The 16,933-nt window shown below is 47.2% G+C and overlaps 2 protein-coding genes and 1 pseudogene across 5 annotated transcripts in view; 2 read left to right on the forward strand and 1 right to left on the reverse strand.

Annotated features, from left to right (window-relative positions):
• Nucleotides 1-1,503, forward strand: part of ZNF490 (zinc finger protein 490) — a 31,355-nt gene extending 29,852 nt beyond the window's left edge. For both annotated transcript variants that reach the window (XM_011994010.1, XM_011994011.1), the window contains one exon: nucleotides 110-1,503. In XM_011994010.1, the coding sequence (XP_011849400.1) occupies nucleotides 110-1,349 (1,240 nt within the window). In that variant the 3' untranslated portion in view covers nucleotides 1,350-1,503. The remainder of the gene's footprint in view (nucleotides 1-109) is intronic.
• A 5,716-nt stretch (nucleotides 1,504-7,219) lies between these two features.
• Nucleotides 7,220-11,339, reverse strand: LOC105549484 (annotated as a pseudogene). The gene is made up of 2 exons (XR_001007546.1): nucleotides 10,202-11,339; nucleotides 7,220-7,558 (listed from the first exon to the last, which is right to left on the reverse strand). The product of XR_001007546.1 is annotated as a phosphoglycerate kinase 1 pseudogene (transcript).
• A 5,238-nt stretch (nucleotides 11,340-16,577) lies between these two features.
• ZNF564 (zinc finger protein 564) overlaps nucleotides 16,578-16,933 on the forward strand; it is a 37,404-nt gene continuing 37,048 nt past the window's right edge. Inside the window, exon 1 of one of the 2 annotated variants that reach the window (XM_011994013.1) lies at nucleotides 16,578-16,786. In XM_011994013.1, the coding sequence (XP_011849403.1) occupies nucleotides 16,784-16,786 (3 nt within the window). In that variant the 5' untranslated portion in view covers nucleotides 16,578-16,783. The remainder of the gene's footprint in view (nucleotides 16,787-16,933) is intronic. The other variant, XM_011994012.1, reaches the window with a different exon arrangement.

A 16,933-nucleotide genomic window follows, 5' to 3' on the forward strand; every position in this document is an offset into this window, starting at 1 on the left:
ATAACATAGAGTTTCTCTGAAAATATTTAAAATGTAATTCTGGTACTTGCTAATAAATATAAGATCATTAATACAAAACTATTAATAATATGGTACTCATTTTTTACAGCAGTCCTACGGTTGAAACGCTCTGTGAAAATAAAGAGGATCGTCCGTGTGGAAAAAGCAGTAGCCCGATTCCTGATCTTCATACGAACCTGGAAACTCCTACTGGATTAAAACCATGTGACTGCAGTGTGTGTGGGGAGGTCTTCATGCATCAAGTCTCCCTTAATAGACACATGAGGTCTCACACGGAACAGAAACCAAATGAGTATCACGAATATGGAGAGAAGCCACATAAATGTAAAGAATGTGGGAAAACCTTCACTCGCAGCTCCAGTATCCGAACCCATGAAAGAATTCATACTGGAGAGAAACCATACGAATGTAAAGAATGTGGCAAGGCCTTCGCATTTCTCTTTTCCTTTCGAAACCATATAAGAATTCATACTGGAGAGACACCCTATGAATGTAAGGAATGTGGGAAGGCGTTCAGATATCTTACTGCTCTTCGGCGCCATGAAAAAAATCACACTGGAGAGAAACCCTACAAATGTAAACAGTGTGGAAAAGCCTTTATCTATTACCAGCCTTTTCTAACCCACGAAAGGACTCACACCGGAGAGAAACCTTATGAATGTAAGCAGTGTGGGAAAGCCTTCAGTTGTCCCACGTACTTACGAAGTCATGAGAAAACTCATACTGGAGAGAAACCTTTTGTATGTAGGGAATGTGGGAGAGCCTTCTTTTCTCACTCAAGCCTTCGAAAACACGTGAAAACCCACACCGGAGTTCAACCTTATACATGTAAGAAATGTGGGGAAGCCTTCAAGTCGTCTAGTTCCTGTCAAGTGCACGAAAGAACTCATTTTGGAGAAAAACCCTATGAGTGTAAACAATGTGGTAAAGCCTTCAATTCTTCAAGTTACCTTCAATTGCACGAAAGAGTTCACACTGGCGAGAAAACTTACGAATGTAAAGAATGTGGTAAAGCCTTTCTTTATTCCACTCACTTTCGAATCCATGAAAGAACCCATACTAGAGAGAAACCCTATGAATGCAAACAGTGTGGTCGGGTCTTCATTTACTTCAGTCACCTTCGAAGGCATGAAAGAAGTCACACTGGAGTGAAACCATGTGAGTGTAAGCAGTGTGGCAAAGCTTTCACTTGTTTAAATTCCCTGAAAGTACACAAAAGAATTCATACTGGAGAAAGACCCTTTCAATGTAGACAATGTGGTAAAGCCTTCAGTTACTCAAAGTCTCTGCACGTGCACGAAAGGACTCATACTAGACAGAAGCCCTAAGAAAGTAAACAGTGTGGCAATGCTGTCAGCTGTATTAGTTCCTTTTGGATATATGAGAGTACTTACGCTGGAGAGAAATTCAAGGAATGTAAACGGTGTGATTAAGCCTTCAGTTGTCCTAATTCACTTTGAAGACATGACTCGTGGCAATTAAATATTTGACAAATATGGGAGGCACTTCCACTCTCCTGTAGGATTGCAAATATGCGAATGGACTCCATGGACAGAAACCATATGAATGTAAGGAGTGTGGGAAAGCCTTCACTTCACAGAATCTTTTAAAGACACCTGAGAATATATACTGAGAGAAACTGTAAGGAGAATTCTTTATCCATCCCATCTTTTGTGTTTTTTTTTTTTTTTTTTGAGATGGAGTTTTGCTCTTGTTGCCCAGGCTGGAGTGCAGTGGCGTGATCTCAGCTCACTGCAACCTCTGTCCCCGGGTTCAAGTGATTCTCCTGCCTCAGCCTCCTGAGAAGCTGGGATTACAGGCATGTGCCACCACGCCTGTCTAATTTTGTGATTTTAGTAGAGGTGGGGTTTCTCCATGTTGGTCAGGCTGGTTTCAAACCCCCAACTTCAGGTGATCTGCCCGCCTTGGCCTCCCAAAGTGCTGTGATTGTAGGTGTGAGCCACAGCTCCCAGCCTTTTTTTGTCTGTTTTTTGAGATGGAGTCTCACTCTGTCACCCCAGGCTGGAGTGCAGTGGTGTGATCCTGGCTCACTGCAACCTTTGCCTCTTGGGTTCAAGCAATTCTTCTGCCTCAGCCTTCCAAGTAGCTGGGATTACAGGTGCCCACCACCATGCCCAGCTAATTTTTATATTTTTAGTAGAGACAGTGTTTCACCATGTTGACCAGGCTGATCTTAAACTCTTGACCTCAAATGATCCATCCACCTTGGCCTCCCAAAGTGTTGGGATTACAGGTGTGAGCCACCACGCCCAGCCCCAGTTCATTTTACTTTTTTTTTTTTTTCTTTTGAGATGGAGTCTCACTCTGTTGCCCAGGCTGGAGTGCAGTGGCATGATTTCAGCTCACTGCAACCTCTGCCTCCCAAGTCAAAACACTCTTCCTGCCTCAGACCCCCCCCAGTAGCTGGGATTACAGGCACATGCCACCACGCCCAACGAATTTTTATATTTTTAGTAGAGATGGGATTTTACCGTGTTGGCCAGGCTGGTCTTGAACTCCTGACCTCAGGTAATCCACCCACCTTGGCCTCCCAAAGTGCTGGGATTACAGGCATGAGCCACCGCACCTGGCCCCCAGTTCATTTTAAAACCATGAAACCACCCACGCTGCAGAGCAGCCTTCTTTAATGTAAGCAATATGGGAACATCTTCAATTACACGTGCAGCCATTGTCGAGATTCTTCGTAGGAAGAATTAAAGGAATGGGGAAGAAGGACTTGGGTCCCAGCAGGTCTTTTGTGGCATCCAGTCAGAAGTTAGGAAACACCGTCTAGGGCAGTGGCTGCCCTCAGCTCACACACATGACTGGATAGAAGTGAGAAGACTCCCAGAATCTGCCTTTAAGTTTCCATCAGTGTCCTCGGGTCAGACTGTAGGAGTGCTGTGCTTCTAACCTTACAGTTCTCCTCAAGTGGGATATGCCTATGGACATCCTAATTCACAGACATTGTCAGCATCGCATTATTCCAGGGCTGTTTTGAGGTCATCTTCAGCTCCATTTCCCATCTCAAACCTACACTTTGGATACTTACTGGGAAACATGTTTAGAAATTCACATGTAAATTTCTCTGTGGCAACCCCAGGTGGCTCTGAGGTGAGAGGGCTGAAGAAGCAGAACCTGTGTCATGGGACACGTGCCCCTTGACCACACAGCATGCACTCTCCTGCAGTTACCAGCCCTGTACCAACCACCACAGTCAGAATAATCTCAAAACTGCTAGTGGAGTCACAGAGACACACTCTGCCATGTCTTAGCTGTAGGACACTCAAAATGCTTACCTCCCCTAACTTGCTTTCCCCATTTTCTGGCACGTTCTATCCTGAGATATTCCGCAGCATATGCACGGATGGTGCTCCGGCCTTCTCACGTCAGTGCATGTCACGTGCATCCTGCTCCAGGACTGGTTTCCTAGCCTCCCACTAAGAGTAGCACCTGGCTGTTTTTGGAAAAGGACGCACGCTGCAGAGCTCCAGCTCTATTGTGTATGGGAGGCCCTGGCGTCAGGGTTCACAAGCCATGGAACTACCTTGCTTCACATCATATGGCAAGGTGAACTCAACTCCCAATAAACTGCTTGCTGGAGCCACCGAATTCTCCCTTTTCTGAATTGCACAGGCATGATAGGTGTTGGGTCTGTCCTTTGTTGGGGTCAGTCCACCCTTTTCTTAGAGAGCAAGTCAGTGTGTTCTAGAAGGGAGGTGGCAGCATTGAGGGAAACCAGGTCACCATCTACCCTCGTAACAACTTACAGTCTCCCTGGGTCCCAGAAGTGATCTTTCTGTCGCTTGGAGACCTGTAGTCGGAACTCTCTAGGCCTCTGGCCTCCACCCTCCTCCAACAGCAGGGATGGGTCAGGTGGCAGCATCCAACACCACGGTGAAGATACTAGGGTCCAGAGGCTGACTGGAGCAAGGTTTGCTGGCAGCTGAGGCCTCAGTGGAAATGATGGCTACCGTGGAGATGCAGTGGAGGACCCGGTGGCTGAACCAGGAGATACACACCTTTGCTTCTCTCACCAGGAACATTTATGGTAGTTTGAGGGGTTGGAACATTATTACTCAACCCATTTCAGGTCCTTATTTTCGCATTCTTGGGCTGCCATGTTCTGCTTTTGTAGAGACATGATTATTGTACTGTGGGAGGTCGGAAAGTTTGAGATTCCTTCACTGTCAGAATGGGCTCAAGGAGCCATCTTTTGTGATAGGTGTTGGGGAGCTAAGGGGTATCTCTGCTACATGGAATGGGAGTGAGAACATTCACTTTTTGAAGGACAAGTATATGTGGGTCTGTGATGACGTTTGTGTAAAATCCATTTGTGTATGTGTCTGTGTGAGTCCTAATATTCAGTAAATATTTTCCTCTGTGTAACACTCTCTAATAGGTATAGTTAACAAAGCTGTGCTAATATCTCTGTCCCCTTGATCCTGACATTCTGGAAGACAAGAAAGCAAGCGAGAATATATATGGCACTGTGGTGGTTATTCCTGAGGAGCCAGAGAAACCTGGAGAAGAGATCAGAACACCTGGGGTCCTTCTGTCTGGGAGCATCTTTTAGTATCTGGGCTGTTACATCTGTGGGTTTGTGAGTTTGTGTTTGTCCACCTGTATGTACAGTGACAAAGTGTGTGGTTTTTGTATATTTGTCTAGAGGGCTGTGTGTATATATATATTTTCAAATATGGAATGCTTTTTTTTTTTTCTTTTTTGAGATGGAATCTGTTGCCAGGCTGGAGTGCAGTGGCGTGATCTCGGCTCACTGCAACCTCCACTTCTCGGGTTGAAGCGATTCTCCTGCCTCAGCCTCCCGAGTAGCTGGGACTATAAGTGTGTGCCACCACATCCAGCTAAATTTTTTTGTATTTTTAGTAGAGATGGGGTTTCACCATATTGGCCAGGATGGTCTCAATGTCCTGAACTTGTGATCCACCCGCCTCGGTCTCCCAAAGTGCTGGGATTACAGGTGTGAGCCACTGCACCTGGCTGGGTTTTTTTTGGAGGGAGGGGGTTGTTTGTTGGTTAGTTTTTTGAGACGGAGTCTCACTCTGTCACCAAGCTGGACTGCAGTGGCATGATCTCAGCTCACTGCAATCTCCGCCTCCCAGGTTCAAGCAATTCTCCTGTTTCAGCCTCCTGAGTAGCTGGGATTACAGGTGTGTGCCACCACACTCAGCTAGTTTTTTTATTTTTAGTAGAGATGAGGTTTCACCATGTTGGCCAGGATGGTCTCAATCTCCTGACCTTGTGATCCGCCCACCTCGGCCTCCCAAAATGCTGGGATTACAGGCTTGAGCCACCAGGCCCGGCTGGAATGCTTGTATTTTCTTGCCTGATTTCCCTGGGAACACCCCCTCTTAACATTGAATGGAGCTGGTGAGAGCAAACATCCTTGTTTCTGATGTTAGATATTAAAAATATGGTTTTTCACCATCAAAGATTTTGTTGAGTTTTTCATATATGCTTTGTAGCAAGCTGAGTAAATTCTATTCCTAGCTTATTGTGGGTTTTTAATCATAAATGGGTATTATGTCAGATGCTTTTTTGCACCGATCAAGACTGTCATTTTTCCATCATTTCCTAATGTGGTGTATTCCACTGATCAGTTTCCATATGATGAACCATCCTTACATTCCAGGGATAAATCTCACTTGGTTATATTGCATAATGCTTTGAATATATTGCTTTATATGCTTCGCTGACATTTATTTCAAGATTTTTGCATCAGTACTCATAAGGGACAGGAATGCCATCTTCCTTGCTCTCACACCATGTCACATTTGCTTGAGAGCCCTGCATTGTTCTCCCTGAGACCTCATTTTTGTAATAAGCCTTTTCATATTCTTGGTGTGTATGTGCACCACATAGCCATCAGTGTCAACATCCAAAGCATACCTTTTCAGGCAACCATAACAGCTGGCACTGTCAGCAGGATGTCTAGATGTTGGTCACCACGCAATGTTTCAGCCTTCCCTTTCTCTCAGGTGCTAACCTGCTCTGCTATCTGGTGGCCAGCATGCTCCTTTGAGCTGCTGCTAATTGCTGCTCTGTGTTCCATTGTTGAGGCCGAACAAACTTCTGTTCCAGATTTAGCCAACCAAAGATGGCAGTTTCTATGTCTTTTTTTTTTTTTTTTTTTTGAGACGGAGTCTTGCTCTGTTGCCCAGGGCTGGAGTGCAGTGGCGTGATCTCAGCTCACTGCAACCTCTGCCTCCTGGGTTCAAGTGATTCTCCTGCCTCAGCTTCCAAAGTAGCTGGGATTACAGGTGCCCACCACCACGCCCGGCTAATTTTTATATTTTTAGTAGAGACAGTGTTTCACCATGTTGGCCAGGCTGATCTTGAACTCCTGACCTCAGGTGATCCACCCGCCTCAGCCTCCCAAAGTGCTGGGATTACAGGCTTGAGCCACTGCGCTTGGCCCAGTTTCTATGTCTTTGGCATTTAGGAGCAGGAGTATCGGATTTGGGTCCTCCTTAAAATGGTCTGGGGCTAGGAGTTTTCAGTTTGCCTTTCTATGTAGAATGAAGCTGGGACTGATGCTAGGTGTTGGCCTTGTCCTGTAGGTCTGGTGGTGGGGGCTGGTGGTGAGATTTTATCTTGTAATCTCACCACTTTGGGAGGCCAAGGCGAACAGATCACCTCAGGTGAGGAGTTTGAGACCAGCCTGGCCATTATGGTGAAACCCCATCTCTACTAAAAATACAAAAATTAGCCAGGCATAGTGGTGGACGCCTGTAATTCCAGCTACTGGGGAGGCTGAGGCAGTAGAATCCCTTGAACCTGAGAGGTGGAGGTTGCAGTGAGCTGAGATGGCTCCACTGCACTCCAGCCTGAGTGACAGAGTAAGACTTGGTCTCAAAAAAAAAAAAGTGACAAAGAAGGCTGGGCGTGGTGGCTCACACCTGTAATCCCAGCTAGTTAGGAGGCTGAGGCAGAAGTATCACTTGAACCTGGGAAGTGAAGCTTGCAGTGAGCTAAGATTGCTCCACTGCACTTCAGCCTGGGCAGCAGAGCGAGACTCCATCTCAAAAAAAAAAAAAAAAAAAGAGGTTCTGAGCAGAGGAAAGACTGATCTGATTTAGGTTTTGCGTAATTATCCTCCAACTACGGGCTGCAGGGTGTGGGTCGCTGGGTGGGTGGGTTAGGTGGACAAAACTGGATCCTAGTGCCTCACACCCCTTTAAAATGGATAAAAAGACGTAGTTCTCGACCAGGGACGTCCTCGGTGATGCTCTGCTGGTCCCACAACCTGAGCGCTTTTTCCAGACGCTTTGACTTTGCACTTCTGCTCCCACGCGGCCAACGCCTGAACTGCAGCAACGTCCTGCAGACCCAGTTTCCCTTTTTGGTACCAGGCATATGCAGGGCGTGGACAGATCCTACAATGGAACCAGTCAGAGACTGCCCTGGAGAAACTCATATGCCGGGATTTGGATGTTTGTAGGATAACATCATGAGCAGCAGCTTTGCAGGAAATTGCAAACCACACGTGTTCCAGGGCGATTTTCAGAGGAGGGATCTTTGGGCAGTGTCTCCAAGGAACAGTAAGAATATTTCAGAAAGACACAATGAAAAAACTGAAAGTGAAAACTGACGTTGATACCCCGACCCCAACCCCTCTTAACTGCTACTTCCGACCTGGGTCATGGAGTTACCATTCAAGCCCTATACCCAATACTCATCCTGAACTACTTAACTACTTTTTTATATATGTATTTATTTATTATTATTATTTTTGTTTTCAGACGGAGCCTCACTCTATCACCTAGGCTGGAGTGCAGTGGCGTGATCTCGGCTCACTGCAACCTCCACCTCCCGGGTTCACGTGATTCTCCTGCCTCAGCCTCCTAGGCAGCAGTGATTATAGGCGCCTGCCACCATGCCTGGATAATTTTTTTTTTTCTTTTTTTGAGACAGAGTTTTGCTGTTGTTGCCCAGGCTGGAGTACATTAGCATAATCTCGGCTCACTGCAACCTCCACCTCCCGGGTTGAAACAATTCTCCTGCTGCGGCCTCCCAAGTAGCTGGGATTACAGATACGCACCACCACGCCTGGCTAATTTTTGTATTTTTAGTAGAGACAGAGTTTCATCATGTCAGCCAGCCTGGGCTCGAACTCCTGACCTCGTGATCTGCCCGCTTTGGCCTCCCAAAGTGCTGGGATTACTACAGGCATGAGCCACAGCGCCCAGCCTACTTATTTCTTCTCACTCCCATCATCCCGATTGCCACCACCCAGGTCTAGACACTCACCTGGGTACCTGTCAAAGTGTCCTCCTGGTCTCCCAAACTTGAATTCCTAGTCATTCACCCCAGCACCAAAGGGACATTTTTCTGTCTCTCCCCTGCTCACACACCTCCCATCGCTCCCTAGTGCTCTCAAGTGCAAGTCCAAGCTCCTCAGCCTGGCACCTGAAGTCTTGAAGACCCAGTTCTGCCTGTCCCACTGTATCATTAGCATGAATAACTAGAAAGACATTAATAAAAAGAATAGCACTACTGCTATTTATTGGGTGCCTACCTGGTGCTTAGACATGTGTCTTGCAGTTTCAAGGTGCATTCACAACAGCTTTATTATCTTCGTTTTACAGAAGGGGCTATTGAGGTTCAGAGAACTCAAGGGACTTGTCCAAGGGCCCCAGCCTAGGTGTGAACTCAATTCTTTCCAACTCCAAAGCTCAAGCCTAAACCCAACACTCTGTCCCCTGCATGACAAACCCCTAGTGGGATAAGTTTAACTTTCTTGCCATTTCTGTCTTTAACTCTTCTTGAGCCACTATAACAAAATACCATACGATTACAAAATAACAAAATATAATACGATAACAAAATATGATTCTTGACACCACAAAGTCCAAAGTCAAAATGACAGTAGATTCTGTTCTTGGTGAGGGCTTTCTTCCTGGCTCAAAGATGGCTACTTTCTGGTTGTGTCCTCAAGTTGGGGAGAGGGCATGGGGGTGACAGAAAGAGAGGTCTCTGGTGTCTTTTCATTATTATTATTTAGTAGTAGTAGTAGTAGTATTTGAGATGGAGTCTCACCCTGTCGCTCAGGATAAAGTGCAGTGGCACGATCTTGGCTCACTGCAACCTCTGCCTCCTGGGTTCAAGTGATTCTCCTGCCTCAGCTTCCAAAGTAGCTGGGATTACAGGTGCCCACCACCACGCCCGGCTAATTTTTGTATTTTTAGTAGAGATGGAGTTTCACCATTTTGGCCAGACTGGTCTCGAACTCCTGATCTCAAGTGATTCTCCCACCTGTAATCCAAGCACTTTGGGAGACCAAAGCCCTCATGGATGAGGTGGTGAAAGCCACTTCTAGGGGCTGCATCACCATCATAGGTGGTGGAGACACTGCCACTTGCTGTGCAAAATGGAACACGGAGGATAAAGTCAGCCATGTGAGCACTGTGGGTGGTGCCAGTTTAGAGCTCCTACAAGGTAAAGTCCATCCTGGGGATGGACGCTCTCGGCAATATTTAGTACTTTCCTGCCTTTTAGTTCCCGTGCACAGCCCCTAAGTCAACTTAGCATTTTCTGCATCCCCACTTGGCGTTAGCTAAAAGCTTCCATGTCAAGATTCAGCTAGTGGTCGAGAGATGCAGTGCCACGAGCCCTTAAACAGTGACACGGCATCTCAGCTCATCTTTACTGCACCCGGGATTTGCCTACATTCTTCAAGATCCCGTTTGAATTTCTTAGTGACTAAACCACTGTGCATTCTAGAGCGCATATATTTATATTTTGCCTGTTAAAAAAAGTGAGCCGTGTTAGCTTAATTCTCTTTTGATGTAGCTTATTCTGATTAGCTTTGTCACCGTTTTACTACTTAGCATGGAAACAAGATGAAATTCCAGGCCGGGCACAGTGGCTCACGCCTGTAATCCCCCACTTTGGGAGGCTGAGGTGGGCGGATCGCGAGGTCAGGAGTTCAAAACCAGCCTGGCCAACATGGTGAAACCCCAGTCTCTACTAAAAATACAAAAATTAGCCAGGTGTGGTGGCACGAGCCAGTAGGCCCAGCTACTCAGGAGGCTGAGGCGGGAGAATCACTTGAATCAGGGAGGCAGAGGTTGCAGTGAGCCAAGACCACACCATTGCACTCCAGCCTGGGTGACATAGTGAGATTCCATCTCAAAGTAAACAAACAAACCCCCCAAACCCCAAAAACCCCCACAGGACCATTCCACACAATCTGCTTAGCCCGAGTGACAGCCTCAGCATACTTCTTGCTGCTTTCAGGACCACAGTCCAAAGCCCATCCTGCCAGCAGATATGCCAGAAGCCACAGTGGCTTGGCCAGTCTTGGCATTCTCATCAAACTTGCCAGCAGCGACAAAGTCAACAGGCAAGATAATCTTCACACCATTCTTCTCAGCTTTAGACATTAGGTCTTTGACAATCTTGGCTCCCTCTTCATCAAACAGAGAAGTGCCAATCTCCATGTTGTTGACCACCTTAAGGAAGGTAAATGCCATTCCACCACCAATAATCATCTCACTGACTTTGTCCAGCATATTCTTGATCAGCTGGATCTTGTCTGCAACTTTAGCTCTGCCCAGGATGGCCAGGAAGTGTCGCTCTGGGCTCTCCAAGTCCTTGGCAAAGTAGTTCAGGTCCTTCTTCATCAAAAAAAACAAAACAAAAACAAAAAAACAAAAATACCACCAGCCTTCTGTGGCAGATTGACTTCTGCCATGGAGCTGTGGGCTCTGTGAGCAGTGCCAAAAGCATCACTGACATAGACATCCCCTAACTTGGGAAGTGAAGCTTGGAAAGCTGCTAATTTGGCTGGCTCGGCTTTAGCCTTGTTTCCAGAAGCATCTTTTCCTTTCCCTCTTCCTCCACCTGAAAGCGGAGGTTCTCCTGCAGGATGACAGACCCAGCAGCTGGGTTGGTACAGGTTTTCTCCACTTCTGGGCCTACACAGTCCTTCAAGAACAGAACATCTTTGCCCAGCAGAGATTTGAGTTCTACAGCAACTGGCTCTAAGGAGTACTTGTCAGGCATAGGGACACCATCAGGCCGGCCTAGGTGTCTCATAAGAACTACTGACTTGGATCCATTGTCCAAGCAGAATTTGATGCTTGGGGCAGCAGCCTTAATCCTCTGGTTGTTTGTTATCTGGTTGTTCTTCATAGGAACATTGAAGTCGACTCTTACAATGACTGGCTTCCCTTTCACGTCCAGCTTGTCCAGGGTCAGCTTGTTAGAAAGTGACATTTTGGAAATACAGCTGGGGAGAGAACTCGGTGATTCAGTGAGGGGAGCCGGGTACCGACGTGCTCGGGAGGCTTGCAGAATCCAGTGGTGTACTTTTTAACAAAAATTTATTTTGAGGTCATTGCAGATTCACATGTAGGAAATAACACAGCCATTTTCTCTCAGTGGTAACATGTTGCATAGCTGTAGTACAATGTCCCAATCAGGAAATTTCATCCCGCCCACCTCCCTCAACCGAATGAACAAGTACAGAGAGTACACTGTTCACAGAGGTGGTTCAACAATTCTACTTCCAAACAGTATTTCCTACCAGTTTTTTTCTTTTTTCTTTTCTTTTTTGAGACAGAGTTACTCTGTCACCTAGGTTGGAGTGCAGTGGCACGATCTCAGCTCACTGCAGTCTCTGCCTCCCGGGTTCAAGCGATTCTCATGCCTCAGCCTCCTGAGTAGCTGGGATTACAGGCACTCACCACCAAGTCCAGCTAATTTTTGTGTTTTTAGTAGAGACGGGGTGGGGTTTTGCCATGCTGGCCAGGCTGTTCTGGAACTCCTGACCTCAAATGATTTACCAGCCTCAGCCTCCCACAGTGTTGGGATTACAGGCGTGAGCCACTGTGCCCAGCCCGAACAGTTATTAAAAGTTATTTACAAAAAGTATTATTCGCCAGGCGCAGTGGCTCATGACTGTAATCCAAGCCTAGGTGGGTGGATTGCCTGAGGTCAGGAGTTCAAGACCAGCCTGGGCAACATGGTAAAACCCTGTCTCTACTAAAAATACAAAAATTAGCTGGCCATGGTGGTGCGCCCCTGTAATCCCAGCTACTCAGGAGGCTGAGGCAGGAGAATCACTTGAACCCAGGAAGCAGAGGCTGCAGTGAACTGATATCGTGCCACTGCACTGCACTCCAGCCTGGGCGACAGAGTGAGACTCTATCTCGAACAAACAAAAAAAAAAGCAAAAAACAAAAACAAAACAAAACAAACAAACAAACAGTGTTATTCTACTACTACTTTTAAATACATGAAGCACTTCCAAATATCTAGAAAGACTAGATATTTCATATAACTTGTCCACCATGTACACAGCACTGTTCAATAAAATTCCACACATGTAACCATGGTTATCATCTAAGGTATCTCCCAAATATGACCATTTTGGGCCAGGTGCAGTGGCTCACACCTGTAATCCCAGCACTTTGGGAGGCCGAGGCGGGTGGATCACGAGGTCAGGAGATGGAGACCATCCTGGCTAACATGGTGAAACCCTGTCTCTAGTAAAAATACAAAGAAATTAGCTGGGCGTGGTGGTGGGCACCTGTAGTCCCAGCTACTTGGGAGGCTGAGGCAGGAGAATGGCGTGAACCTGGGAGGTGGAGCTTGCAGTGAGCCGAGATTGCGCCACTGCACTCCAGCCTGGGTGACAGAGCGAGATTCCGTCTCAAAAAAAATTTTTTAAAAAAATGACCACTTTGGCCTTGAACAATTCCCTCCTTACTTCTTTCTCTCTGCTTTCAATCCAGTGGACCAGTACAGGCATGTGTAATGCTTAGAGATGGTTGAACAAATTCCTATCCAAAAGTCATTCACAGAAGACAAGTTTCCTATGAATTTCAACACAAAGTGTACAAAATATGCTAAATTTACTAAGTACTTTATCATACACTGGCAACCTCTTTAACATCTAGCAATTAGATGTTGCAAAATTAGGATGCATTTGCCCATTATATATGCTATATATAGAGCAAAACAAAGTGCACAAAACATATAGAAAAATAGTGTCTGAAAATGTCCAAGTATGAACACACTGATCTTTTGCGATTTCTTCCCTCCCACCTCCTCTAAACTATCCAACAAGTATAGACAATACTACACTGCTCACGAAGGTGGTTAAACAATTCAATTTCCAAAAGGCAGTGTTTCCTATAAATTTTAACAAAAAGATATTTACAAAGTGATATTTCACTACCTCTACATTTAATATACATGGGACACTTCCAAACATCTAGGTAGACTAGATATTTGAAGTAAGGAGTTAATTTGTCCACTGTGTAACAGCAGTCTTGAATAAACTGCAAACATGTAACAATAGTTATAATTTGAAAGTGTTCGAAATATGAACATTCTGGCCTAGAACCCTTTCTGTTTCCATCAACCCAGTGGGCAAAAATGCTTAAATTTTCAGAAGACAATATTTTCTAGGAATTTTATTATTTATTTATTTATTTATTTATTTTTGAGATGGAGTTTCGTTCTTGTTGCCCAGGATGGAGTGCAATGGCACATGTAGAGTTAGTAAACTAATATATTTTGTACCTTTTGTTTCAAAATTCCTAGGAAAGGCCAGGCGCCTTGGCTCGCGCCTGTAATCCCAGCATTTTGGGAGGCTGAGGCCAGCGGATCACCTGAGGTCTGGAGTTTGAGACCAACCTGGCAAACGTGGTAAAACCCCATTTCTACAAAAATACAAAAAAAATTAGCAGGGCATGGTGGTGGGTACCTGTAATTCCAGCTGCCCGGGAGGCTGAGGCAGGAGAATCGCTTGAACCCACAAGGTGGAGGTTTCAGTGAGCTGAAATCCCGTCATTGCACTCCAGCCTGAGTGACAGAGTGAGAAGCTGTTTAAAAACAAAATAAAACAAAAACCCAGGCGTGGTTGCTCACGCCTGTAAACCCAGCACTTTGGGAGGCCAAGGCGGGTGGATCACGAGGTCAGGGGGTCGAGACTAGCCTGACCAACATGGTGTTGTATTTTTAGTATGTATTTTTAGTCTCTACTAAAAATACAAAAATTAGCCGGTCGTGGTGGTGTGCGCCTGCAGTACCAGCTACTCGGGAGGCCGAGGTAGGAGAATTGCTTGAACCTGGGAGGTGGAGGTTGCAGTGAGCCAAGATTGCTGAGACAGTAGAGGAGTTCTTGAACCCTTGGGGAAGCCGGGTCCAAGTGTACTGAGTAGTGACACCTGACCCCGGATCTTCCCACTGAAAGGCAAACAGCTTCTGGTTCTCAGGAGCTATTCTGATGCTAAAGAAAGCATCTTTTAAGTCCAGACAGGTAGCGGCAGCAGCACTAACAATGTGTAAGGGTTAGGAACTGTTGGGTACAGAGTCACTGTAGTTTGGTTGACCAAGCGCAAGTCCTGTACTGGTCGGTAGACCTTGGTCCCTGGCTTAGGGACAGGCAGGAGCGGGGTGTTCCATGGAGCCTCGCAAGGAACTATAATTCCATAGGCTTTCAAGCGCCTGAGATGAACCTGGATTCCCAGCTTCTCTGGGAACCCGATACTGCTTTTGTCTAATTGGTTGGGCCCCAGGCTTAACTTCTATGAATACAGGGGCTTGGTTGACCGCCAGTCCCAGAGGGCTATCCTCTGCGCATACTCGGGGCCATCACTTAGCTAGAGCTGGTTTTATCTCTTGAGCTGGCTCAGTTAGAAAAAGTCTCCATTATTCTTCCTGGGGGACCGTAAGGGCGATGATAGCTCCTGTTCCCGGTAACTTTCGCTGTAAAGAGCCCTGTTTTGTAAAGGAGATGGTGGCTCTCAGTTTGCTAAGTAAGTCTCTTCCCAGCAAGGGCAAGGGACAGCCAGGCATGTACAAGAACTGGTGAACTATCTCAGGTCCCACCACCGAGCAGGTCCGTGATAGACAGAAAGCCTGCTTAGTGGAAACTCCTGTTGCTCCGATTATATCAATGGTTTTCTTGGATAAGGGGGCAACCGGCGTGGCCACTACTGAATGTTCAGCACCAGTATCGACCAAAAACTTAATGTCCTTGCCCCCAGTTGTAATCCTGACTGTGAGCTCCTTGGGGGCACTTGAGCCCGGTCCCCTTTAGTTCAACAGCCCTTCAGCCAGATTGAACAAAGCTCCCTTGTCTTTATCTGAGGTCTTTTGTTCCAAACCATCTTGCTTTTCCTTCAGTTGGGGACACTTATCTTTCCAATGTCCTATTTCCTTACAATAGGCGCACTGGTTACATCGCAAGCGTGGGCGATTAGACTGGGTGTTCTTCCTTGAACCCCCCTTTCCCTCTCCTTTCGGGAGAATTCCCTTAATGGCCGCAGCCAGTAAGTCGGCGTTTTGCCTAGTCTAGCGTTCACCTTCCTTACGGCTTTCTCTGCGACTTGTTGCATCTCTATTCATAACACTTTATTGGCTATTTCCAGTAACTGTGAGGTATTCATACCTGCAAACCCAGCCTGTTTCTGCAGTTTTCTCCTGATATCTCCCGTGCTTTGGCTAACTAAGGCCATGTTAATCATGCGCTGATTTTCAGGGCTATCTGGATCAAAAGGAGTGTATATACGGTAAGTCTCACACAGTCTTTCATAGAATTGCACTGGACTCACCTCTTTTCCTTGGATGACCTCAGAGACTTTATTTACATTTGTAGCCTTTTGAACCCCTTTCTTTAGACCTTCTATTAATGCCTCACGGTACTGTCTTAGCCTCTCCATGTCTGGTCCCTTGTTCGGGTCCCATTGGGGGTCTGTTCCCGGCAGTTGAACTCTTTTTTTTTTGAGACAGAGTCTCGCTGTGTCTGCCAGGCTGGAGTGCAGTGGCACAATCTCGGCTCACTGCAAGCTCCACCTCCCAGATTCACACCATTCTCCTGCCTCAGCCTCCCGAGTAGCTGGGACTACAGGTGCCCGCCACCACGCCCAGCTAATTTTTTGTATTTTTAGTAGAGACAGGGTTTCACCATGTTAGCCAGGATGGTCTCGATCTCCTGACCTCGTGATCCACCTGCCTCGGCCTCCCAAAGTGCTGGGATTACAGGCGTGAGCCACCGCGCCCGGCCTTCTCTTGGTTTCTTTACAGATGATCGCTGTCATAAAAACTCCAGTTTTTCCTACGCATTTAATAATTTCATTTCTTTGTCGGTTTTAATTTTCTTGCCTGAAAGAAGCAAGCCCTCCTCCCTCCTGTTACACTGAGGTCCGGCCTGGCCTGGGCGGGCCTCCTACTCTGAGGCCAGCGGATGGCTCCACTGGACGCCGAGTCTGTCATTCCCTGTGCACACTTGTGACTCTGTGTCCGGGAGGAAAAAGCAGGAAGGGAACCCTGAGTGCAGAAACACGCCAGCGTCAGTTCTGCAGAGTCTGGAACACTTTCTGCTTAAACGCAAACATTCTCCCCGGCACAGAAGGTTACAGAGGGAGGAAGCCCCGCCTACGAAGGGCAGTGGCCAAGACCCTGTCAATCTGTCTTTACTCAGCCACATATCGCATTGCTTCTCCTGTCACTCAGTGCCAAGGGGGCAGGACTTGGATCATCACCCAATCAGGGACTCTGGGGCGGGGACCTGCAAACCATCCAATCAGGAACTCTGCAAGGGGGGACGGTGGGCAACGTTCAACAACTCCGCGGGGTCTTCCTGTTTCGCGTCCGCTGCGTTTGGGTTCCGGTCTCCGCTTCTCCAGTGGCCCGGGTGGCTCCACCGCAGCGTCTGGCGTGCTGGGACCTGCACAGGCCGGAGAGAGCCGTAGGCAGGACCCCGGGACACCCTGGAAGCCAGGAAATGGTGCGTGTGCGGGGCCGGGCGTCTGGAGACTGGGGGAGGGGCTTGTGGGAACCGGCCGGAACTGGCTGTGGAAGGTCCCTGGCCTCCCTGCAGCGACTCCAGGGTCTGGGACTCGAGTTCCCGGGCGCAGCTCGGCCCTCTGTCCCC

Source organism: Mandrillus leucophaeus, unplaced genomic scaffold, assembly GCF_000951045.1.
Source record: "Mandrillus leucophaeus isolate KB7577 unplaced genomic scaffold, Mleu.le_1.0 Scaffold440, whole genome shotgun sequence".
In the NCBI taxonomy this organism is placed as follows: domain Eukaryota; kingdom Metazoa; phylum Chordata; class Mammalia; order Primates; family Cercopithecidae; genus Mandrillus; species Mandrillus leucophaeus.